Source organism: Delphinus delphis, chromosome 19 (assembly GCF_949987515.2).
Source record: "Delphinus delphis chromosome 19, mDelDel1.2, whole genome shotgun sequence".
Lineage (NCBI taxonomy): Eukaryota > Metazoa > Chordata > Mammalia > Artiodactyla > Delphinidae > Delphinus > Delphinus delphis.
This window is the reverse complement of record NC_082701.1, coordinates 58,616,051-58,642,204: the sequence shown is the minus strand read 5'-3', so window position 1 is coordinate 58,642,204 and position 26,154 is coordinate 58,616,051. Positions and strand designations below refer to the sequence as shown.

General features: G+C 54.2%; 1 protein-coding gene across 7 annotated transcripts in view; it reads right to left on the bottom strand.

Annotated features, from left to right (window-relative positions):
- Positions 1-26,011, bottom strand: part of TOM1L2 (target of myb1 like 2 membrane trafficking protein) — an 82,668-nt gene extending 56,657 nt beyond the window's left edge. For all 7 annotated transcript variants that reach the window (XM_059997728.1, XM_059997730.1, XM_059997729.1 and 4 more), the window contains exon 1: positions 25,874-26,011. In XM_059997728.1, coding sequence (XP_059853711.1) covers positions 25,874-25,925 — 52 coding nt within the window. In that variant the 5' untranslated portion in view covers positions 25,926-26,011. The remainder of the gene's footprint in view (positions 1-25,873) is intronic.
- Positions 26,012-26,154: the final 143 nt, after the last annotated feature.

Sequence of the window (26,154 nt, the reverse complement as noted above, 5' to 3'; positions counted from 1 at the left end):
CTCTAGATCCTGCCTCTGCTCCAAAGGCCTCCCAGATTCCCAGTCAAAAGAGGCCTCGTCCAGCATGCTTCCCGGGCCCCTGCCGCCGCCCAACACAAGCACCAGCACCACGGAGCCAGGGTCACACAGCCTGCAGTCGGGCTGACCTGAGCCCAAGTCTGATTCTGCTGCTATCGGCTGTGTGATCCTGAGCAAGTAACTAGACCTCTCTGAGCCTCAGTTTCCTTACCTAGGGATCGGGAAGAGTAACACCTACACCTTGCAAAGCTTTTGTGAGAACTGAATGAACATCTGTAAAGGCCTGGCACAGAGCAGCCCTCAGGAGAAGTATGGGTGGCCACAGCTGCTACCATAGAGACCCCCCAGCAAAGGAGGTCCCTGAAGGCGACGTAGGAAAGCATGTCCAGCGTGCCCCGCGCCCAAGGGACCTCAGGAACAGTGCTGTCTGAGAGTCTGACTGCGTGGAATTAGTCAGAGATCCGACACACGGTGGCTCATGCCAGACCCAGGGCTAGAACAAGGAGCTCCTGCCCCCAGGCCACGCTGGGTCCACAGGACGCGCTCAGCCCCCCTGAGGGGCTCCAGGGCACTGACCCCCTGCTTCTCGCAGCAAAGACCCTCTTCACCATCAGAAGAGCATTCTCGTCATACAAGTCTCCAAATGCCAGGCAAATCGCGCTATTACAACCTGAGGTGGCCACCTTACCCAGAGTTAACCTCTCTGAGGGAGCTGGTGTGTATTTAACCGTTATGAATGTACAGCGCTGACCAAGCCTTGCTGAACTACAGATAAAATCTATCAGCTCGTGATGGCTAATTTGGTAGAACATGAATCCTGCGAGTTCTAATAACTCACAGGAGACTCCTCACGCACTTACAAGCTATACGTCTTCCACGCTCATAAAACAACCATAATTACCTTTCACGGGTGAGATGGTCTAGTAATTCTTAAGTGACTTAACCAGAGAAAGTCTGTGGAAAAAACTAATTTCAAAGAAGTTTTGTTTCAAAAGCAGAAGACACGACCAAGAATTGATGAGTCCACTTTTTAACCAACACACCAGAAAACCATACTTGGCTTCCTCTCCTGGGGACATGTGCATTGCAGGGATACTGCCCCGGACAGCAGTGCAAAACCGTGTCCAAAACAGTTTTGAATCTTCCAGTTTGGAAGTTCCCTCCAGAAGTAGTGTGACAGTGAGGTGGAGGGGAAGCCAGGCCTCCCTGGGGTGAGCAGGGCTTGGGGGCGCACTCTGGAACCAGACACTGCTGGACACAAGTCTCACTTAAAAATACTGGGAGAATAACCTAAATGGGAGAAGAACTTGAAAAAGAATAGATACATGTATATGTATAACTGAATCACTTTGCTGTACACCTGAAACTAACACAGCATTGTTAATCAACTATACTCTGATATTAAAAAAAAAAAACTGGGATAAGTCATTTAAGCTCCTTGGGCCTCAATGTTTTCATGTATAAAATGGGAACAGTATTAATGAATATGGAAATGATTTATTTTACAACAGATCACTGGAGAGTTTGTTAAAAATAGATATGTGAGTCCCATCCCCAAAGATTCTGTTTCAGTGTGTCTTTTGTGGGCCCAGAAATCTGTGGGGATTTAAATTATTTTTCATTTTTAATTACACAATATGTAAATACATTTCTCCCTTGTAAAATATTAAAACATTACCTTATCAGGTATGATTGCATTCAGCTGCAAGCAATTAAAAACGAACTAACAAGTCGCTTAAACAGATGGTGGGTTATTTTCCTCACGGAACCAGAACTCTGGAAGCAGGAGGCTCGGGGCGGGAGCAGCCCCTCCAGGCCCTCACGCAGGACCGGGATCTGCTTGTCTTGTTGCTCCGCCGGCCCTGGCCTGTGCTTCCGTCCCTGTACCTGCGAGACAGCCGCTGCCCCAGCAGGCAGAGTCCGTGAAACAGGAAGGAAGAAGGCGCGTGGGCCAGAGGGCTTTGCCATTTTACTGCTGAACGGGTACTGTCCCTCTCGGAGGCCAAAACCGTGCCCTACGGCCACGCATAGCTGCAAGGGAAACTGCGTAAAAGAATGGTCCAGCTGGGCCCAGAGCCACCCCAAGACAGGGGGAAACGAGGAGTGTCCACCGCAGCCACAGGCAAGGTTCACATCCCTCTGGCCCTCTCCCCTGGGCCATCCATCCCGTCCTCGTGGGCGCATTGCCAAGCTCCCCGGGTCTGAGCACGACGCTCATGCCCGGCTCAGAGCTGGCTTCCAAGGCCCCGGCCCGGCGGGGCACCCCAGGTGCCTGAGGGCTGCACCCTCTCATCCTCTCCACTCCCCTACAGGTCACCCAGGAAGTGTGCTCTCCTTGGCAGCAGCCAAGTCTCAGGTTCAGCCTCGCCCAGCACAGGACGCTGGGCCCTGGAAAATGACTAACTTGCTTTAAAAATCGAAGCCATCCTGAAAGGATGATGATCAGACGGCATTTGAAGAATGCGACGGGACTCAAACCTGGCTGAAGCCACAAGGCCCTGACCGAGATGACAGCATGTCCCTTGAGGTGACTCACGGCCTGGGAAGGCTCGCCTGAGCCCCCGGGCACACGCGCCTGCTGGTGGGGAGGAAATGGGACGCTGGGCAAGCGGTGCCCGCCCGTCAAGCAGGAGAACGTCAAGGCAAAGATCGTACACGCAGGTTTACGTTAAACAGCGCGCACCTGTGGACGGAGGAAGGCCTGCAGACCCAGGCCAGGCCGTAACTGGGCAACACCGCAGTGTGAGAGCAACCATGTGTGTGTCTGCTTCAGCTTTGTGGGGGAGGAGGTTAACTGTCCACATTTTTCTATAAAAACTGTGTATTTCTTTTCAACCAGGACTCATCAGGACTCTGGAATAGTTTCGGGAAGGCCTCCAGTCAGTCAGCTCATCCAACTCTCTGCCATGCCTTATCTGATCTGGCCTTGGTGTCAAATTTTTTTTTTCATTAACTAATTTATTTATTTTTGGCTGCGTTGGGTCTTCGTTGCTGGGCGCGGGCTTTCTCTAGTTGCGGCGAGCGGGGGCTACTCTTTGTTGCGGTGCGCGGGCTTCTCACTGCGGTGGCTTCTCTTGTCGCGGAGCACGAGCTCTAGAGCGCAGGCTCAGTAGTTGTGGCTCAGGGGCTTAGTTGCTCTGCAGCATGTGGGGTCTTCCCGGACCAGGGCTCGGACCCGTGTCCCCTGGATTCTCAACCACTGCGCCACCAGGGAAGTCCCTGGTCTTGGTGTAAAATTAAATGTCAAAGTGGGGGGACTCCAGCCACAGTGAGGGCACGACCGCGACAAGGCCCGGCCATAACAGTGGCCTTTTAACAATCTGACACCGTTCAGATTTAACCGGGAAACGCTCCAGGATGAGACGCGGCTCAAGGTCCCTGGGTTTCCTAATCCAGAAGCTGCAAAGAGAACGCTGATCATTACTCAGCCACCCCGCCGCCACTCGTACCGCGACTCAGCGACCCCGTCACAGCGACCAGGGTGGAGCTGGGGTGAACATACTGCACACAGAGCCAGCCACCCCTCAGGGGGGACCAAATGCAAGAGACCCTGCCGTCTGGCAAGCAGCCAGCTAGGAAGCAACGTTTTCCAATCAGGGTTCGCTCTTGGCCAGCCCCTGCCTGTGATTTCCTCAGGAAGCTTCTGGGGCTATCAGAAAAGCCAGCGACAAATACGTTAATAGGCAAGGTCTCCAAGCTGGCTGCCGTTAACTCTGGGTCGGGGCTGGGAGGTAACCGCGTCCCCAAGGCCCTGTTCTCACTCACCTTCTCCGCTCCAGCGAGTGCGCACGGCCTGCTGGTAGGATCCAGCCTGGACTGGGCTTCTCCTCCAGCACAGCTGACCCCGCTCGCTAGGGACCCCCTGACTTAGGCTGACTTGGCTGCATCCTGAGCCTCTTCCTCAAATCTGATGGCAGAGAAGCGACCTCCAGGGCCACTTTTTTTTTTTTTTTGATGTGGACCATTTCCAAAGTCTTTATTGAATTTGTCACAATATTGCTTCTGTTTTATGTTTTGGTTTTTTGGCCACGAGGCATGTGGGATCTTAGCTCCCCGACCAAAGATCGAACCTGCACGCCCTGCATTGGAAGGCGAAGTCTTAACCACTGGACCGCCAGGGAAGTCCCTCCACGGCCACTTTTACTACTCTCTTGGTCAGTAGACCCTGAGCTTGCCGCGCCATGCTTTCCAAGGCCCTGGTCACGGTGCCAGCTTGAGGAGAACGGGACAGAGCAGAGGACGTCCCGGGACCCAGGCACCACCTCCCCTCGCTGGGTCTCCAAGGGCTCCGGTGCAAAGCTGGACCACGCGTCTGGCCACACCTAACATCTGCAGCGACGGCGCCTCTGGGACCCATCAGGACACATGGAGTCAAGTCACAAATGATGAAATACAGTTGGCGAATCAACATAAAAATGTCCAACCTCAGCAGGAATTGAAGAAATGTAAATTTAAACGAAATGCACTGTCTCCTATCCATGTAGCCAAGTCTGCGAGGAACCCCTCTCACCCAACGGTCCTAACTGGCGGCATTCCTTCCCGCCCTGTCCTGTCCACCCTCCGCCCGGCAGCCAGGTGACCCAGCACGCACGCCTCCTCACGTCACCTGCCTGCTCAAAGCCCCTCCCTGGTTTCCCCCTTCCATATGGCCAAGTCCACGCTCTGTTCCCAGGCCTTGCTCGCGCCCCCCCACTCCCGCCCCACCCTCTCCCGTCCCCCCTCCTCTGGCCCCAGCTCTCCCAGGTGCACACTCACTAGCAGCCCTGGGCATCTGAGTCTCCTGCTCTGCCTGGGTGCCTAGGACAGTCTCCCCACCCTCCCCACCTGCGTCTACCCTCAGGAACGACCAACCCCTTCGGAACGTGGCCTAAAAGCCCTCTTCCACGAAGCCTTCCCCAGCCCCGTTCCACACACTAACCCGCCACCTGAACCCACGCTGGATCCCAAAACAGGCTGAGAAAATAAAAGGCAGTAAAGTTTTTAGAGAGTGATGACCTCGAAAAGGAGCATCCCCTCTGACAGGGTGATTCCAGTGACAGGAATTCATTATCATAACCTAAGACACAGACAAAGACTTAAGCCCTACCAGGGCTTATTGCTGCATTAATTATAACGGCAAGGAAAAAATAAAAGAAACAATCTGAATGCCTAACATTTAGGGAATGGTACAGTAAACCACGATATACCCACATGATGGAACATGATGTAGTCATTTAAACATGATATTTATAAGCTGTTTTTAATTTAAAATGCTTATTATGGTAAGAAGAAGGACACAAAACAGGACACAAAATTGTATTTACAGTATAATCTCTGTAAAGAAAAATACATTAACAGCACAGGAAGGAAACAGGCCGAAACGTCCAGAGCAGTGGCCTCTGGGTAGTAGGATAATGACTTTCTCTCTACTTCTCTACGTTTCTTCACGCTTTCAAATTCTGCGGAAGAAAAAGGCTCCAGGGCCGAAACCGCCCCCTCCCATCATCCCGCCCTGCTCTCCAGCGGCCACGTCTGCGGGGTCAGACAGGGTGAGCACACCTCCCGTGACCCTTCCCCTCAGGGTCTCCAGACCCATGGCGCATAGTGACAAGTGTCGGGGGGAGCAGAAGAGGGAGCCGGGCCCATCTGTCCCTGCACCCAAATATAAAGGCAGGCAAATCTGGGCAGGCTGTCCCCACCGCGGTTCGTGTCCCCAGAGCTCTCTGGGTACCTCCAGGGAACCCCTTGGTCTGACCCCGTGTCCCCGAAATGCCATAAAAGCCCAACTGACTACTCCCCTGGGTTTGGAACAGGCGTCCTGCTCTAATCCCACCCGAGGAACACTAGACCTTTCACTTCCATCTTTTACGGGGGTCGAGCGACAAGGAAATGACCGCGTTCCTGAGGCAGAACCAGAGTGTTCAAGGCCCCACGGGGTTCAGAATCGGGGGGCTCGCGGGCATGGGCTCAAAGGCCGAGGCCTCCAGAAGGTGGGGGCTGGGACCACCGAGCAGGTGAAACGAGGCTCGTCTCCCGCGCTCCCAGGGGTGGCGCTGTGCATGGGTTCTGACCCCTGGGCTCACAGCAGCTTCCCGGGCCCTGGAGCCACCTTCTCTAGGCTCAGCTCAAGGCCCACCACGGGGGCCATAGACTCGCCGTGACTCACGTGGTCCACACGATAAACGGTGGCCAGGAGGGACCCAAGACGCCAGGTGGCCGCGAACCTCTCCAGATCTGCCCCCGCCCAGGGCAGGGCCTCGTCCTGGGGACAGGCCATCGGGAGAGCCACCACCCTGGGCGCCGAGGCCCCTGCCTGGTCCCTGAGTGGAACCCCGGCCAGGACCCTAAGGGAGCTGCCCCTGCGCCCCTGTCCACACACCCAGGGCGACTCGCCCAGACCCGCAGGGCAGCAGGCTCACCGGGGTCGGCTCTGGCTTCTGATCCCAAGAGCCTTGCCAGGCGGTACAACGCAGCTCCCTGGGAGTGGGGTGACCCCGACCTGTGGACATCCGCTAAAGGACTTGTCTACAGTCCTTTACTCCCAGTACACAAGGGTCTGCCAGCTGAACTAAACCTCTCCCCGGGCCTGCAGAGGGAGGCCAGCCCTCTCCTCCCAGACACTGCCCATCTTTTGGTGTTGAGACTAACGCCAGGCCAAGCGGGCAGCGGCTTTCAGAGCCGAGAAGAACTGAGCTCTCGCTGGTACCCGGGGGGCCCCACGCGAGGCCGCCCCTGCTGCCCCAGCGCTCTTCCCCAGGGGCCGCCAAGCGCCCTCCAATGCCGAGGGTGGAAGGGAAAAAGCACAAGGACATGAGCGGGGGTGGGTGAGGGGAGCGTCGAGTCAAAGGGACAATTTCATTCCTCTCCCGGGGAGGCCCATTTCCTAGCGATCGATTGGTCAGTGAGCAGGAATGCTGAAGAGAAGCCAGAGGGCAGAACTGGTAGCGAGTCTGAGTCTTATGAAGCCTTCTTTGTGCCTGGCCCTGGGACAGGCACCTTGAGGAACAGGTCCTCGAGGGAATAAAACCCAGTTTGGAAACCATTTACAATCCCTAAAGACACAGTGGATCTAGGCCCTGGTCATCAGTGGTTGTGAACAGTGCAAAGAGACAGCAGAGGTCCTTGCCTCCTGAGAGGGAGTCCTGTCAGGAAATTAAACCTGAACTTGGTCAGACTGTAGCTTACGGGAAACAGAGGAACACGTGAGCATGTCAGATGACACCACAGAGATACAATCAGCACAATCCAAACCACGGGAAACTCAATAGGACAAGTGACCTGGTTTCTTCAACAAATACCCTGCAGTAAAGGAAATATGGAGGAGGAGCCTACAGATTAAAAGAGACAGAAGAGACACATCAACCAGCCGCAATGCAGACCTTATCAGAGCCTATTCAAACAGACTGTAAAGAGACATCAGAAAACAAATACGCATATTAACGTATATACGTGGAATCTAGAAAAATGGTACAGATAAACCTGTTTGCAAGGCAGAAATAGAGACACAGATGTAGAGAACAAACGCATGGATGCCAAGGGGGGAACGGGAGTGGGGTGGGATAAATTGGGAGATTGGGATTGACATATGTACACTAATATGTATAAAATAGATAACTAATGAGAACCTGCTGTATAGCACAGGAAACTCTACTCAGTGCTCTGTGGTAACCTAAATGGGAAGGAAATCCAAAAAAGAGGGGATATATATATACATATGGCTGATTCACTTTGCCGTACAGTAGAAACTAACATAACATTGTAAAGCAACTATATCCCAATTTTAAAAAAAAAGAGACAACTAGAAACTTGAATGCCAACTGAATATGCAATATTAGGGAATTACTGTTCATTCTTTTTTTTTTTTTTTTTTTTGCGGTATGCGGGCCTCTCACTGTTGTGGCCTCTTCCGTTGAGGAGCACAGGCTCCGGACGCGCAGGCTCAGCGGCCATCGCTCACAGGCCCAGCCGCTCCGCGGTATGTGGGATCTTCCCGGACCAGGGCACGAACCCGTATCCCCTGCATCGGCAGGCGGACCCTCAACCACTGCGCCACCAGGGAAACCCTACTGTTCATTCTTGAAACACAATAATGGTATTATGGTTGTTTTTAAAAGAGTTTATTTTCTTATAGAGATACACACGGAAAATATATGGCTGAAATACTATGATTTGGGGGATTTACTTCAAAATAGTACAGGCCAGGAGAGCGAGTAGATGGGCATATTGACAGAATATGCCGTGAGTCGATAACTGCTGAAGTTATATAAAGGGTTAAGTGGAGCTTCATTATACTATTCTCTTTTTTTGCACATGCTTAAATTTTTCCATAACACAAAGTTTAAAAAGTAAACCCAGATTTGAAGATAAGATTGATACATTCAATATTCTCAGAGAAAAGTTAAAGTAAAACCTAGAGGGCAGAGGGAATTCCCTAGCGGTCCAGTATTTAAGACTCTGTACTCTCACCGCCGGGGCCTGGGTTTGATCCCTGGTCTGGGAACTAAGGTTGCACAAGCTGCATAGTGCAGCCAAAACAAAAACAACAAACAAACAAAACAACTAGAGGGCAGAGATGATAAATGTCAGGGACGTTTAGGCGCGGAAGATGCCCGGGCTCGATAAACTTCCACTGAGTGCTGCGGTGTGCTAGGCTCCGCAGGGGGCACGTCACTAACCAGCTGCGTCTTCTCTGCCCCTCAGCATCCTCACCTGTGAAACCGGATGTTTCGGATTCTGCTTCCCCTGCTTGTCACTCAGATGAGATGCGCTTACACGTGTAGAGCACTTGCAGTAGCACGTGGCTGCAACAAAGGCGCTCCAGACTCGGCAGCTTTACCCAGCTTCATGCAACAAACGCACACAGGCCTCATGCGGACCCTGGGCTCCAGAAGCAGCCCCCCAGCTTGTGCAGGCAGAGGGGCCGGGGCTGCTGACAGTGTGTGGAATGGAGCGTCGGGGAAGAAACAAGCTCTGACCCTGGATGAAGACTGGGCCTAAGGCGAGGCTGGAAGAAGCCAGGAAGGAAAACAATGGAGGCCCTCAGAAATGCCATTCTGATGAAGTTCAGGGCAAATTCTTCTCCTAATTAAAGACTAGGCTCCACAGCTGTCATTGGAGCGACCTCGCTAATCAAATAAACAGCCACTGGGTTTCAGAGGGAACAATTTTAACTCCACTTCCCATAATAAGAATTCTGGATTTCAGCCCAAAGCTTTAGCTGGTTAAGCATAGGGGTCAGTCTCATAAATTGTCTTCTTGGCTGGACCCCAAGAAAGCCAGGCTGTCATTCCAGCAGTGAAGTAACCGGTTTTGCTTTCCTACCCAAAGGGCAGGCTCCTCCACGGGGCTTGCAAGTCATACCTGTAAGATCTGTACCACTGGGACTCTCCACCTTCCCCTAAAATCTGTTCTAGCGTTTGATTTGGGGAAACTACACCACTGAAGGTTGGTGTTCCAGATGTGACACCCCAGAACGCACTCACACCCACAGAGAAGATCATTTCTCCAGTGAGAGGCCGTCCTCCACCTTTGCTAACTGCCACTTCTTCCCCGGGCAGGCTGAGCAACTGGGAGGAGCCATGGGTCCCCGGCGATTCTGCTGCTCACTGACGGAGGCCCAGCGGCCACGGTGGACGCGCAGGAAGAGGCCTGGCCGTGGCCTAAACATGCCCAAGTCCGCGTTCTGCCCTCCGACAGCTACAGACAACTCGCTCATCTGCCTGGCTTGCGCGTTTGGGTAACGGAGAACCTCACTGAACAGGTGTGGAGAGCCAGACAGGAAGCTGAGTCCTGTCCCAGTGACGCTGACTCCCATTAAGCCAGAACTGGACCGGATCTTCCAGAGGAGGGTTCCGAGCCAGTGGGTCACCTGCCGGCAGCGTTTCTCACCTGCCCCCGGGGTCTCTGCCTGCGTGGCCCGAGGCACCGTGGACCGAAGAGACCGGCCGGGCCTGAGTTTGATGTCCAGCTCTGCCACATTTACTTCACATTTTCCGTTCCCATCAATTTTACAGTTGAAATGGATAAATCCGTCCTGTCCGCCCCTCACTATCTCGGCGGACTGGAAAACAAACATCTGCAGGTGACCAACGGCCCTCACTGCCCTTTAGAGCTTGCCTCTTTCCACGAAAACTCAGCACAAAAGGGCTGATGTGCCCGTGTTTGACCTGAACTGTCTTCCCTGGCCCGCCCCGTTTCTCTGCACTGCGGGGCTGACTGGCGCTAACAACGGAGAAGCGGGAAGAAGGCGGAGGATACGGGCGAGGGGTCTGGGGAGAACCTGCATGTGCTGTCAGGTGCTAGGAGACTGCGCTGGCTGGAACATCAGACAGAGGCAGGACCGCATGACCTTGGTCTGCTGATCCAAGACCAGCACGTTCTTTTCCTCGAGGCCGCCGAGCACGGTTCAATAAAGAATTAGCCATAACAAAGGGGGGCCGTGGGGGAGTCAGACCTGGGCTCAGACCCCTGGCTCTATAATTCACTCGCCCCAGGAGCGCAGGCACGTGACTTAATCTTGGTGTTAAGGCTCCGTTGCTTCATTTGTAAAACGGGGATAGCGGCTAATATGCTGCAGGGTGTATTACCGGAAGAATGTTTACAATACAAGCTACCGTGCACTGAGCTTATCATGGACGGACACATAACACATTGTCTCCTTTAAACCTTAAACCCAGCCTATGAGGGAGCTCCGACTGCCCCATTTTTAAAGATGAGGACACAGAGGCCCAGCCTAAGCCACTGCCCCAAGCACGGTGGTGAGCGCTGGGGCCGGAGAACAGGCCCGGGTCTCGCCCGCCCCCAGGCTGTGACGGTGCCGGGTGCGAAGCAGGTCGTGGAGAAAAGGAGCTGTATGGGTTCTGGCAAAGGCCTCCCGAGCGACCCCGTGCCCAGCAGCCCTGGGCGAGGCGTCCTCACCCACCGGGCAGGCAAGAAGGCCGGGCTCAGGGAGTCCAGGCTCCCGGGCTTCAGCCAAAAGCCCTGACCTTTCAGAGACGCGCACGGTCACAATGACAGGAGACATGGAATCTGCTTCCACATAATGAGGCGAGCCGAGTCCATGAGACTAGGTCGGCTCAGCCAGATGCCGAGGACTTGGGGAAGCTGAGTCATGGGGAACGTAGAAGCTCATTACACTGTTTTCCCTATTTTTATGTTTGAAATCTTCCCCAGGAAAAAGTAAACACCAAAAAGATCGCCTCATCTCCTGGAGAATGTGTAAGGCGGAGGAGGCTCTCAAACTGAGGTGTGTTGTCCCCCAGTTCTGAGTCCCCTCAGATCCGCTGTGATAATTGCTCTGTAGCCCCCGCCCCCTCTTCTACCCACAGGGCCCAGCCCCAGGGGACTGCCCATGCCCGAACCGGGGAGTCGAAAGCAAGGTGGTCTCCACTGAGGGTCCCGTGGTGGAAGCCCAGGCTGCTGTAGGGGGGCTGGGGAAGGGTGAGCCCCTGCCCCAGGGGTCCCGGGAGGTGGCTGAAGGGAAGCAGGACTACTGGGGTGTGGAGAGGCTCTGGGTGACAGGAAGGAGGATGGAGTCATGAGAGACGGAAGGAGGAGAAGGCAGTGAGAACCGGAGCGGGACAGGGGCTCTCGGCCCTCGCTGGCGTCACCCCTGCAGCCCTCTTCCCACAGCCCGCCCTCCACATCGCCCAGGATGCTCTTCCCCAAACAGAAGCCTGGCCACGTGGTCCCCCCACGCATTCAAAACCACCCCAAGCCCCCCACCACTTTTTAAAAAATTTTTTATTGGAGTACAGTTAATTTACAATGTTGTGTTAGTTTCAGGGGTACAGCAAAGTGGATCAGTTACACACATGCATGTATCCACTCTTGTTTAGATTCTTTTCCTATCTAGGTCATTACAGAGTATTGAGTAGAGCTCCCTGTACTCTACAGCAGGTCCTTATTAGTTACCTATTTTATATACAGTAGTGTGTACATGTCAATCCCAATCTCCCAGCTTATCCCCCCGCCCCTCCCCCTCCCCCTCCCCGTAACCATAAGTTTGTTTTCTACCTCTGTGACTCTATTTCTATTTTGTAGTAAGTTCATTTGCCAGGCTTCCCCCTTGACTTCAGACGAGGACCACGCCCTCCAGCCCGACACCCAGGGTGACTGTCCGCCCCCGAACCAGGCCCCCGCGGACACCCAGAACTGTGTCCTCCCCCAGCACCCCCCTCAATCCATACAACCCTGCGGGGGACCAGCTCTGGGGGCACCTCCCGTTGAGCCCAGCACAGCGCACACTCCTCTTATCAGGACCCCCCAGACTGCTCTTATTTCCAGTTTGCCTCCTGCGAGAATGCGGGTTCTGGGGCAGGGCGAGGCCACCCCTGATGGCCCCCCCCAATACAATGGGCGATCAAGATGAGGTGGCCGTTATCACGATTAGTGACTTTAAAAACGCGGCTCTGGGCTTCCCTGGTGGCACAGTGGTTGAGAGTCCGCCTGCCCATGCAGGGGACACGGGTTTGTGTCCCGGTCCGGGAAGATCTCACATGCCGTGGAGCGGCTAGGCCTGTGAGCCATGGCCGCTGAGCCTGTGCGTCTGGAGCCTGTGCTCCGCAACAGGAGAGGCCACAACGGTGAGAGGCCAGCGTACTGTAAAAAAAAAAAACCGCGGCCCTGGGTAGATGGGCGGGCGCTGTGCCGGCTGCTGGGAGGGCTGCCCAGTGAGTGGAGAGGTGAGGACGGCAGGACGCTGAGCAGAGGGCTCCTCCCCGACCTTGGCTGAGGCAGCCTGGCTGCGGCGCCCTTCACGTGTCCGTAAAGCCCATGGCTGCAGCAGGCTTACGCGGGGCCTAAACATGCTGTAATGAGTTCCTTCCAAAGGTGCCAGACAAATGGAAAACGATAGCGACAGCTTGCTGCTCCCCTTACCTCCGTGCCTGCAAACCTAAAGAATATTTATGATCCGTGGGATCAGAGATTTGGTGTCTTAGAAGCAAAGAAAGGTCACAAAATGAACTGACGCAGACCATCTGCTCCTGGGAGAGGGTAGAGACGCCGTATTCATTACTCTCCCAACGCACAGCACCTGCTTCTCCCGCGAAAATCTAGGCGCCAACATGACGATTTTTATTTAACTTAGAATAAAGCCGACATCCCCCACGGGGGCGAACGCTGAACGCAAACAGGCTGATGCGCGGGCAGCCTCTCAGGACGGGGGCACCCGTGCCCCCCGTACTTGATTCTCAGCCACAAGGTTTAACGGAGGAGAACAAATGCTCAGAGGTGTCCGCGTGGTTGCAAGCGGAGAGGAGCTTCCCTCTTCCTGCATTTTTCATGGGCCTGCTGCTCCTGCCATTCCCATCGCTGCGCTCCTGACATTACAGCAGATGCCTCGGCCACCGCAGTAATCCCTCATCCTCAGAGGCCAATGGGAACGTACGGTTTCCCATTCATCAGGGCCACGGACGCCAGAATCGCTCATCTAACCTTTGCAAATACCAAAGGGTGGATTTAAAGGAGAAAAAGGTAATGCAAGAGTCTTTAGCTTTCCTTTCAAAGATGATTTTATCTCGTTAGCCAAGAAACAGTGCCTATAGGATGAACACAGTTAAAAACTGGGTAGAAAGAGTCAAATTGTAAGGGAGGTGGCCACCAATGTTTCAGCATACACACGTTCCTTGATGAATGATTTAACATATATTAAAAATATAGGGCCTCCCTGGTGGCGCAGTGGTTGAGAGTCCGCCTGCCGATGCAGGGGACACGGGTTCGTGCCCTGGTCCGGGAAGATACTACATGCTGCGGAGCGGCTGGGCCTGTGAGCCATGGCCGCTGAGGCTGCGCATCTGGAGCCTGTGCTCCGCAACGGAAGAGGCCACAACAGTGAGAGGCCCGCGTACCGCAAAAAATATATATATATAAATTAAAAAAATATATATATATATACATTTATATATATATGTATACATGGCTCAGAAATCTCTGGGCACAGGATAGAAAACAGTGTCAAGCTGGGAATGAACAGCTCTCTGAAAGGACACACACACACACACGAACATAAATAAACATGGATTTCAATGCCCAACACCAGTTGGACTCCACTAGACAATAAAGAGCTAATTCTGCCGCAAACCACGGACGTGCGCTGAGGAGGGGACAGGCCCACATCACAGCAGAGCAAACTCATTATCAAGCTTCAGCACACACTCACCCATTTTCCCTCTATTTTTTAAAAAAAATTTTTAAATTAATTAATTAATTTTTATTTTTGGCTGTGTCAGGACTTAGTTGCGGCACACGGGCTCAGCTGCCCCCCGGCACGCGGGATCTTAGTTCCCCGACCAGGGCTCGAACCTACATCTCCTGCACCGGAAGGCGGATTCTCAACCACTGGACCACCAGGGAAGTCCCTCCCTCTTTTTTTAGCCTGGAAACCTTAGTCAGTGTTGATATTTTAGGAGCAAAAGTGACCCCTTAATAGTCCACGGAGATTTTCTGTGGCTCTGATTCGGCACCACACAAAACTAGATCCCAAGTAATCTTCACGAAATGGAGAACTCTGGGTTTTTCCACTTAAAAAAATTAATTACAGAGAACTTGGAGGACAGAGAAGAGAAGGAAAGCCACGCACATTATCATGCCAGCAGGATGGACACCAGGATGGATGCCCCCAGCCCTTACCTAGGGGGTGGGTGTGGGCCACGGCTCTCCAGCCAGCCCACGGGGAGTGCTGAGCAAATTACAAAAAAGTGCCCCTTTTGCAGAGCTGGAGCAGCCCCAGGGCACAGCCCCGGACTTTCCGCTTGGTCCACGTGCCCCTGCAGAGAGTGGGCTGGGCGCAGGGCCTGGTCCCCCCCAGCAGCTACATCTCCCCGCATAACCTGCCGCCCACACCAGCCAGGCCATGAGATGCGGTCACGCTGATCCTGGGGAGGGGGTGGGAGGACAGAGCCAGGCCTGTCCTCCCACCCCCTGTGGCAATGCCACGCAGGGGTGGAAATGCCGGGCGGGGCGGGGGGGCCGTGAGGGTGGACTGTCCCAAAGAGCAGGTGAAGCCTAAGCAGGCGGAAGCCGAGGGGCACGTGCAGAGGTCCTTGCTCAGATGCTGTCAGGGCACACTCCAGCCCGCCCCTCGGGGCCCCACCTGCCTCCTCCAGCGCCGGGAGGGGCGGTGCGGCCTGCCCGCCAGCAGGGCCCAGTGCACTGGCCATGCTTCCCAGCACCCGGCCCGGCAGGACCAGGAGGGAGGGCTGGGTGCAGGTGGGGGGAACGGCCCGGCCCTCGAGGGCTCCCGGGGGACTTGGGGAACCAGCGCCACGAGGTGCCCTTCTCTCACGCAAATTCATCTGGCATTAATCCGAAGTAACATAAAAATAACGAAAATAAACAAGGACAGTGAAATCAAAACCAGGTTATTCTAGCTGGATCCTGTTGCCTCCCTAAGGCCCCGGCCAAGGCCACCCCCCACCGAGTTAGAACAGGGAGCAGGCAAGCTGGGGCACGAGACCCTCAGAGCACTGACTCAGTGTGACTGCCCGCCAGTCCCCGGTGGTCGGCGGCCCACTCCCGGGGGAGCGCCCCCAGCAGCCGGGCACACCACCCACCTCTGGGCCTTTCCTCCGCCCTGGCCCCCATGTACGGCTCTCTGCTCTGCCTCTCCAGCTCCTCCCGAGAGGCAGGCTCGATGCCACCTTACTCAGATGCCCCCCGATCCCAGGGCCACCATGGTCCTCGCCGCAGGTGTCCCAATCACTCCCCGGAACTTTCTTCACGTGTCCATCCTGGCACAGATCCGACTGTGGAGGGAGCCTCTGAGCTGAGAGAAGGGCGCCTCGTGGCGCTGGCTCCCCAACTCTCCCGGGAACTTAATAATACACCCCAAAAAGTATGCAACCTCTTCACACCCTTCAGGATGACTGCTATCAAAAAACCAGAACATAAAGTATCAGCGAGGATATGGAGAAACTGGAACCCTCGTGCACCGTGAGTGGGGATGGGAAATGGGGCAGCCACTATGGAAACAGTACGGAGGTTCCTAAAAAAATTAAAAATACAACTACCACATGACCATATGAGACAGCAATTCTACTGCTGGGTATATACTCGAAAGAATTGAAAGCAGGATCTTAAAGAGAAATCTGTACATCATGCTCACAGCAGCATTAATCACAACAGCCAAAACGTGGAAGCAACCCAAGTGTCCAAAGATAGATGTGTGGATACACAAAACATGGCCTATACGTACAATGGAGTACTATTCAGCCTTAAAAAGAAAGGAGAGGGCTTCCCTGGTGGCGCAGTGGTTGAGAGTCCGCCTGCTGATGCAGGGGACGCGGATTCGTGCCCTGGTCCGGGAGGATCCCACGTGCCGCGGAGTGGCTGGGCCCGTGAGCCATGGCCGCTGAGCCTGCGCGTCCGGAGCCTGTGCTCCGCAATGGGAGAGGCCACAACAGTGAGAGGCCTGTGTGCCGCAAAAAAAAAGGAGAAAGATTCTTTTCACCTGCTCCAACATGGGTGAATCTTAAAGACATTCTGCTGAGTAACATTAGCAAGTCACAAAAAGAAAAATACTGTCTGATTCCACCTATATGAGGTTCCTGGAGTCGTCAAATTCATAGAGACAGAAAGTAGAAGGGGGGTGCCAGGGGCTGGGGGAGGGAGAATAGGAGTTACTGTTTAATGGGGACAGTGTCGGATTTACAAGATGTAAAGAGTTCTAGAGATGACGGTGGTGATGGCTGAACAACCAGGTGAATGGACTTAATGCCACTCAACTGTTCACTGAAAAATGGTGAAGATGGTGAATTTTGTGTTATGTATATTTTACCATAATTTTTTTTTAAGTATGCAGAGAGTTGTTCTGTGCCCTTGAGGCTGAGTTATGGAGGCTAAAGGTCTGAAGAAAAACTGAAAGCTACTCTGATTTAGGCCTTAAGCTTCAGGCGTGGAAATGAACTTGTTCAACTCGTCCTCATCACAGGAGTTAACGGTCGGACGTGACCTTTCCAGAGTCACACAGCAAATCAGCAGCGGGGCGCCGGCCAGCCCCGGCCCTCCTGAGTCCTGTCTGGGAGCAGCTCTTCTGTTCTGGACGGAAGCCAGAAAGAGCAGGAAAAACAGAAGAGCAAAGGGGAGTTTATGAGCTAACTTTATCAACCACCAAACCGGGAACTAAATAGTCCCATGTGATTAGACTAAACGTGGTTAACTTTGAAACAAAACAAAAGTTTTCATCTTCGTGAGCTGGAGTCATTCATGATGTGACGGACTTACCCTGAAAACCAAATAAGGTGTTTTCCCGTGTCTTGTGAGCTAAGCTAGCAAATTCTCAAACCTGAAGAGGGGGTCACAGGAACACCCCCAATTTACAGCCAGCTGGTCAGAGGTGCTGGTGTCTGAAGTGCGGCGGTCTCGTGGGGCTGAGCCGTTTCCCTGCGGTCCTGCAACAACCCCAGGCAGGCAGGCAGGTCGAAGTGAATCGAATCAGATTGGATTGGGGATGCCAGTTGGTGTCAGAATTGGCTAGCGTCCAGAAAAAACCCACACATTTGGTGTCAGAAGTGTTGTCGGGGTAGGGACAGCCCTGACAGTCCAATGGTTAGGGCTCCGTGCTTCCACTGCAGGGGGCACGGGTTCCATCCCTGGTCGGGGAACTAAGATCCCGCATGCTGCGCTGTGTAGCCAAAAAAAAACCCCCAAAACAAAAAAAAAACAAAAAGAATTGTTGGGGTAGAAACAGCACAGACCTAGCCTATCTGGGCCTCAGTTTCCTCAACGGTAGTGGTGAGGGGTTTGGATCAAATGCCACGAAGGCCCTTCCAGCCAGAATTCAGTGGTTCCTGGAATCGCTGGTTGAAGTTTCCGGAGTTAACTCCGCCTTCCGACACCAGGCAGCACCCTCCCCAGGCCGTGTTTCCCACAGTGACAACGCCACGCCGGGAGCCCGTGTGTAGTGGCTGAGAACGTAACAGCATCGCTTCCGGGCCCTGGCCTTGTTCCCAGCTCTCAGAGGCCCAGTTCCCTGAGAGGAGGGACCAGGCTCTCTCCATCAACCTCCACTTTAAACCAAAACCTCAAACAGAATTTTGGACATGCCCCCCAGACTACAAGGCCTGCGCTTCAATCCTGATTAAAACAGCAGCTGGTGATGCCTGAAAAGCAAGCTGGCCACTGGAGAACCTGGCGTCTATTCATCCCTCTTCCTCCTCCTGACACTGTGGATCCAAAGCACATCCGAAGAGAAAGGAAAATCCACAGTGAGAGTCTTGGTGCACTGCCTCTCACCGAACTCTCTGGAAACAGGGGTGACAAGGACACTCTGCACCGACTCGCACTGGAACCAGTGAACAGCGAGTAATGCTAAGGCCGATCTGAACTTGAGACGACTATTTCCAGATTTTCAGCCACAAGTGCATCTACTCAACTCCACAGACAACTCCGGTTGAGTGGGTAAGGGCCCTGGCTCTGGAGCCCACAGGCCTGGTGCAAGTCCCTGCGCTGCCCCTTGTTACCCCAGGCCTCCGGGAGGGACTCGCCTGCTGAGCCTGTCTCCTTCTCTACCAGACGTGAGTGACTGCGCCTGCCTCGCGGGGCTGCTGCCTGTGGGGCCCTCAGCCGGCACCTGGTGAGGAGTGAGGCCGACCAGCACAGCCCGCGTCACCCTGCCTGTCCTCAGGGCACGTGTCAGACTCTTCTGAGAATCAGGGCAGGACGCCAGAGGCACAGGCAACAAGAGAAAAAACAGATACGCTGGGTTTCATCAAAGGACCCAAGCAACAGAGTAAAGAGGCAATATTTTCTCCCCCTGGGGAGAAAATCTAGTATCTAATAAGAGGTCAATATCCAACATATAGAGAGAATTCCTAAAACTCAACAACAAAACCAACCTGATTAAAAAATGTGCAAAGGATGTGAGTCGACATTTCTCCAAAGATACACAAATGGCCAATCAGCACATGAAAAGATGCTCGGTATCAACTCAAAACTACAGTGAGAAAACACTTCACAGCCATTAGGATGGCTACTATAAAAAAATAAATAAATGACAAGTTTTGGGGAGAATGTGAAGAAACTGGAACCCTATGCACAGCTAGTGGGGATGTAAAACGGTACAGCTGCTGTGGAAAAGAGCATGGCGGTTCTCCCTCCAAATATTGAAAACAGAATGACCACACGACCCAGCAATTCCACCTCTGGGTTTATATCCAAAAGAATTGAATGCAGGGACACGAACACAAACATGGGATATCCGCACACCCATGTTCACAGCAGCAGTATTCACGACCGCCCAAAGGTAGAAGCAACTTAAAGGTGGATGAATAGATACACAAAATGTGTTCTATACACACAGTGGAGTATTACTCAGCCTTAAAAAGAAAGAAGGGCTTCCCTGGTGGCGCAGTGGTTGAGAGTCCGCCTGCCGACGCAGGGGACACGGGTTCGTGCCCCAGTCTGGGAAGATCCCACATGCTGCGGAGCGGCTGGGCCCATGAGCCATGGCCGCTGAGCCTGCGCGTCCGGAGCCTATGCCCCGCAACGGGAGAGGCCACAGCAGTGAGAGGCCCGTGTGACGCAAAAAAAAAAAAAGAAAAAGAAAGAAAGGAAAGGAAACTCTGACACCTGCTCCAACATGGGTGAATCTTGCTGAGTGAAACAAGCCAGGCATAGAAGGACAAGCACTGCATGACTCCATTCACGTGAGGCCCCTGGAGTCGTGAGATTCATAGAAAGTAGAAGGGTCAGGGGGGTCAGGGCCTGGGGGGAGAGGAGCGGAGTTAGTGCTTAATGGGGACAGAGTTTCAGTTGGGCAAGATGAGAAAAGCTCTGGAAATGGATGCTGGTGATGGTTGCACAACAAAGTGAATGTACTAAATGCCACTGAACATTCTGAAACCGTCAGAACGGTAAATTTTCTGCTATGTGTTTTTCTACAATTTTTAAAAAGTAAATAAACAGCTACAAATAAAAACGAGTGCCCTCATGGAAGACGAGTCGAGAAGGTGTGTGGGAAATACTGTAACATAGCAACACATTTTGCTTTCGCATACAGTGTCTCAGTGATCGCCTTAAGGACCCTGTGAGAAGCAACGGAGCAGCATTTTGGTCACACACACCCTTCCCCATGTCCAGTCAGTGGACCCACATGCAGGGAGCTGCTCACAGAGGCAGAGACGGGGCTGTCTCCAGCCAAAACACAGTGCCCGTGGTGGAAGAGAACAAGCAGGCAAAGGGCACCTAGAAGGCTCTGGAACTCACAGTGGATCAGCGAAGGCCACCTCTTGTCTACAGGCTCCAGGCCAGGCTTGCCGTCTACGGGGCAACAGGACGAAGCCCTGGAGCTCAGGCCCTGGGTGTGGAGCACGGCTCAGCCCTGGGCAAGTTGCTTAACTCCTCTAAGCCTCCGGTCCTCACCTGTAAAATGGACATGACACCCCTGACTTCATGGAGTTTCCTGAGAAAAAAAATGTTGAATGAGATAACGTTTGTACAGCACTCGCAGGGTGCCTGGCACGTGGTGAAGGGCCAGTAAATGATGGCTACTATTTTTAGCTTTGAAAGATGCTAAAAAAGTAATAATAATAACATTCATAGAAAGGAACCTTTGGAGTGAGTAACTGTGCAGAGCAGACTGTACCACGTGCTGTGAAGGTCACAGGGAAACAGAAGGTACACATCCTGCCCTGAGGAAGATAAGGCAATAAACAGGACAGGACGCAAGACAAACAACAGGAAACAGCACGGCAGGAGGAGGCAAGAGTATGTTAGCTGTGCTGGGGACCCACACACATTCTCTCCGCTAGTCTTCACAAACCCTGGAGGGTGGGGGCAGAGCCAAGTGAATGCCTCAGATAACACACACGGTGAGTTCAGAGAAGAGACAGCACCACAAACAGGCTGGTCTAGGAAGGCTGCCTGGAGGAGGAGGCAAGTGCTGACAGCCAGGACTGGATGGAGGAGATCGGAAATTCTTCTAGGTCAGGAGGGTTGGAGGGAGCACTGAAATACGCACCAAGTCTGAGGCTGGTTTTTAACAGGCCCTTCTCCTGGCCATAACAAGCTGAGTCACCAAAAAAAAGTCTGAACGTTCTTTCTTTCTTTTTAGACTAGTAGGTTAGCCTAAAAATTCTGAGTGACTTATCTGCTAGGTCAAGAGCAACAGTGCTTAACCGATGCCCCTCTGGGCACTGTGTTTATACCCCCTTCATCAGCTGACATCCACCCCACAAAAAAGCAGGCGTACCGCCCAGAAATATGCTAAGAGCACTTACACAACACTGCATCTCCAAGGCTTGAGAAAATACAGGGTCAAATACACAAGCACTCTACTATTTTACTTATTCTGTGAAATGAGAAGAGTCTCAAAGAGTTTGTAAGAAAGCACAGGATGGTGATTTTTCCCCCTTTGCATTTGCGTGTATGTTTCAAGCTTTCTACACGGGTCTGCACTGTTTCTTAACAGCACAGTTCTATGGGGCCTGTTCACAGCCCCATAGCGCCCCCTAAGCAGGGCAGCCCTCCCGCCAAGCCCTACGAGCCATCCTCTCAGCTCCTGTCCTCCTGAGCGGGAAGCAGGGGGGCAGGGAGCGGGCCGGCGCTCTATAACCATCCAGGCAGTTAAGAACAGATGCTCTCAGAACCCCACACTTCTTCCCGTGCTCCGTCCACCCACCTCAGCACCCCTCATCTCTACTGGGGGCTTCCAGGAAGGGCCCAACCCCGGACCTCGGGGAACTGGCACGGCGTGTGCTGATTCCCCCATCGGACCCCTGCTCTGCACACACGGGGGCTCTGATGGTCAGAGAGGAATGGCCTTCTGGGGGCTGCCAAGGGGAAATGTCCCCGGCTCTGTAATGACAGCTGTGCCACTCCCCTCCCTACAAATCACCCATGGCTCCCCAGTGCCACCAATGAAAGAGGCCAAACCACGCGGCCTACATTCGAAGCCTCGTCAGTCAGGCCTGATGTCTGTCCACCTGGCCCCCCACCGCTCCCCAGGCTGGCGTTACTACCACCCCTCCACACCCAGCCTTCGCTCAGAGCGCCCTCCGAGCCTCCTCTCCTCTCCTACGTGAGCCGAATCCCACCCCCTGAGGGCTGGGTTCCTCCTGCCCCCGAGGTGCCCCTCCTCACCTGCCCCCCAGGGCAGCAGCTCCAGAGCCAGAATGCTGGGACGCTGGGTTGCAACTCCAGCTCCCTCGCTACTAGCTGTGTGACCCTCTCACTGCCTCCGGGTCCCTGTCCGCAAAGTGGAAATAATAACAGTACCTCACTCACAGTGTTGTTCTAAGAATTAAAGGACTGCAAGATACACAAAGCACCTACTGCAGTCTCCGGCACACGGTAACACAGTACGCAATTTTAAAAAAGCAAAACCTTTAACTAGGGACTTCCCTGGTGGCGCAGTGGTTAAGAATCTGCCTGCCAATGCAGGGGACACGGGTTCGGTCGCTGGTCCAGGAAGGTCCCACATGCCGCGGAGCAACTAAGCCCGCGCACCACAACTACTGAGTCTACGCTCTAGAGCCCGCGAGCCACAACTACTGAAGCCCGCGTGCAACAACTAGTGAAGCCCGTGCGCCAAGAGCCCGTGCTCCGCAACAAGAGAAGCCACTGCAATGAGAATCCCACGCACTGCAACAAAGAGTAGCCCCCGCTCGCTGCAGCTAGAGAAAGCCCACGTGCAGCAATGAAGACCCAACGCAGCCAAAAATAATAAATAAATAAAATAAAATTTTTTAAAAAAACAAAAAACCTGTAACTGTTATTACTGCTGCTGGAGGTGACCCCTCTGTCCTCCATTACCTTACTTTGTTTATCTGTCCAATCTTGTGCCAACGTTTTCTGTCTTACCTGATTTAGGTCCCTGTCTTAGCTCCTTTACTGGACTGAACGTCCTGGTAAGCGTTTCGCTTGGTATACAAGAGAGGCGATACAGAGCCCCTGAATGCATGAAGCTCCAGGAGGCAGTTCAGACCCCACATCACCCAATCCACGGGCACAAGCCCTGCAGCAGAGAAGCGCTGGTCCTCCCGCTACCAGCCTGCCCCCAATACTCTGGGTGCAATTAACGAACTACTCACCAATCTTTTCATCTAAATGAATCCAAACTTCACTCCTGGAAAAGGACAATCTGAAAACGTTTTCCGGCCAACACAAGGAGAACCGTGCACGTCTGCAGAGCACCATAGACCTGCCTCGGGGACTCCGCATATGCGACAGCCATTAGGACAGGACCATTTGAAACTTGTTTCAGAGGAGAGAGTCGGACGGCACGAGGAAGCACTCCGCCTTCTTCCACGCTTCTCAGCCCTCACACTGCAGCCCGTCCTAGCTCTGACCCGTGCCCTCCACTTGCGAGCCACCTTCCAGGACCACGGGCAGCGTGGATGCAGGGAAGGCACGTAACCACATCAGATGGAGCTTAGCCGCCGCCTTGCGACGGGCAGACCATGCGTTTGACCGAACAAGGCCAGGGAGCTCGAGTGAGGCCAGGCACGAGGCGGGGTAATCGCGGCTCTACGGACCCCCGGACGGTGAGCCTGAGGCTCTGCAGCTCAGGACACCTTGGTGGGTGCGTTACCGCTACAGAAGGGCCCCTCCGAGCAGCTTTTTAATATCTGTATCCTGGGGCCTGGTACCCAATACGCACTCAAAATGCCTGCTGAAATGGACTGAGGGAATGGTTTAGGGAGAAGCCGCAGCGGCTGCTGAGTAAGGAAAATGAGGTCCAGAGAGACTAACAGTTGTGGTCAGCTACAGAATGTGGCCTTTGATGCCACCCACCCAGGACAGGGCTCCATCCTGGGCCCAAACCCAACTTGCCCCTGTTCCCCACAGCCACCTCTGCTCCACGCGGACTGGGGACCGCTGAGGTGCGCACGCCCCCTGCCCGCCTCCTCCACCTGTCCCCAGGCACAGGGGGCCTCTTCTCTGCTGGTGCAGTTCCCATCCATCCTCACCAACGGCCCTCTGACTCCAAGACGCCAGGCGCAGGCCGCAGCTCCTCTGGGCGCAGTGGCGTCCTGACAGCACTCACGGTGCCCACGAGGCAACTGAGCACCGGCACTGCGTGGCCTCCTGTCGGTCGACATTGTCCCACGCATCTCTGTTCCCTCTCCTGACCCCCTCAACCCCTTGAGCACCGGGACGGCTACGAAATCCCAGCTCCCTCTGACCGGCTGAGCCATCCTTCCACCTCGCTGAGCCTCAGTTTCCTCATCTCTAAAGTGGGAAGGACAATAAAGCTTGCTTCGCAGCGCAGCCGTAGGGAGCAAGTGATGGCTGCGGAACTGCTTCGCGTGAGGCATACCTCTGCTCGTGATCACTAGCTTTGTCGCTGTTGTTTTATTTCTGCACCCCCTCCCTCCCACCAACCCCCTAGCACATACTTTTAAAAGAACACTAACAGCACTAAATGCCGTGAGAGTCGCTTTTACACCGTCACAACAGCACAGAAGACACGTTAGATACTCACTCTGGCCTCTAATCATTTATCTGAACTGAGCTGTGACATTACCGAGGTCTGGCCTGCTGGCCAACTGGCAATGAGGAGGCTCCATCCTCTTCATGGTCAAGTGTTTTGTCCACGGGACGGTGGACGCGGGGCCTGATCACAGATGGGCCCGCTGTCCCACACAGCCTCTCCAGTGTGGGGATGAATCAATCTCCGCCCCCCACCAAGCAAACTAAGGCTCAGAAGGGCCGCACAATTTTCTCGGGTCCCACAGTTGAATCGGGCGAAGCAAAATTCAACTCAGGTCTTCCTGAAAGAAGCATCATGCTCTTTCCCCTTGCTATACACCTGTACATCCCTTACGTTTGTATGTTTTAAAGTCCCCTTTAACTTATACCCCTCATCAACTACCTTGGCATTTCAAAGGTAGTAACAGAGTCTCCTACTGTAAAGCAGACAGAAAAGAAAAAGAAAAAAAAAATTCCCCAAGTTTACTGGCTCCCTCTCATAGCTGACTGGAATTCAATACCCAACTGAGAAATGAGTTTCTGGAACGTGGATGCAGTGAAAGAGCAGCTGAGGAAGAAGAACGGGGGTGGGAGCCTCGAGAAAGGTGGGGAAACACTCTCCAGGGCCCATCACCCCTCATCAGAGACGCTACACTACAGAGAAAAGAAAGGCTCCCAAATGCCAGTTAGCCAACGCGAGAGGCCTCAATAATTTCACAGGCCCCACTAAAGGCTGAAAAGTAAGCTGGACATTTATAAGTAAAGCAGGAAATAAACAAATCACTACAGCCTAATCCAGCCAAGCCCATAAGGACTCCAAAGGTCCGTGCTCATGAAAGACCTTTCACCAGTCCTTCCACCAACCAGGAGGAACCCAGTTTTAAAAGAAACCAATCAACATTCTAGACTGATCACACTTGGCATGAGCGCCCACCTTGGGTGAAAAGGCACGTTGCTTTTTCAGTAAGGAAATTCCATAGGGCGGGCCCTCTGGTGGTCCTTCACCTGCACCTCGGGCTTTCCGAGCCCCCCACAGGATTAGAACTGCCGAGTAACCCTCTATCTGCCACCGAAGGGTTCACCGCTGGCAGACTCAAGAGCGCAGGGGAGCGACAGTCACCGTGCAGACAGCAGCACCACGGACATCAGGACCCCCGCCTCTGACAGACGGAACTCCAGACCCGACAGGGCAGCGACTCGCACAAGGTCACGGGGAGAGTCGGCGGCAAGGCTCCCCGGCCGGGGCTCCGGTCGTTAGCCGGCACGGCCGCCCCCGCCCCCGATAGCCTCCCCAGGAGCGCGCCCGGCCTCCCGCTCCCCGCCGAGGGCGGCTCCGCCGGGCGGGCCCAGGGCAGGGAGCCCGCTGGGAAAGCGGCGGCCGGGCCGGGGCGGAGGACTGGGCCCCGCAGCGCAGGGACGCGCGGAGCACCGCCCAGGCCTCGGGGCGCCGCCGTGGGGGCCTTACCGAGGCACTGCCCCACCGGCGTGCTGAACGGGTTCCCCAGGAGGAACTCCATCTTGGGCGGACGGCTCGGTAGCAGCCCGCGCGCGTCAGCCGCCGGGTCTCCGCGTCCCCAGCGGCGTTCCCTGCCTGACTGACACTTGCCCCGGCCCCACCCTCGGGAACGCCGGTGCCTGCCCCTGGCCCCGCCCCTCCGGCGTCTATTGGGCGATGGCTGCCATGCCCTCTTCCGATTGGCCCCTACAGCTCCTTTCGCGAAGTCACGCCCATCCCGCGGCGTCCGA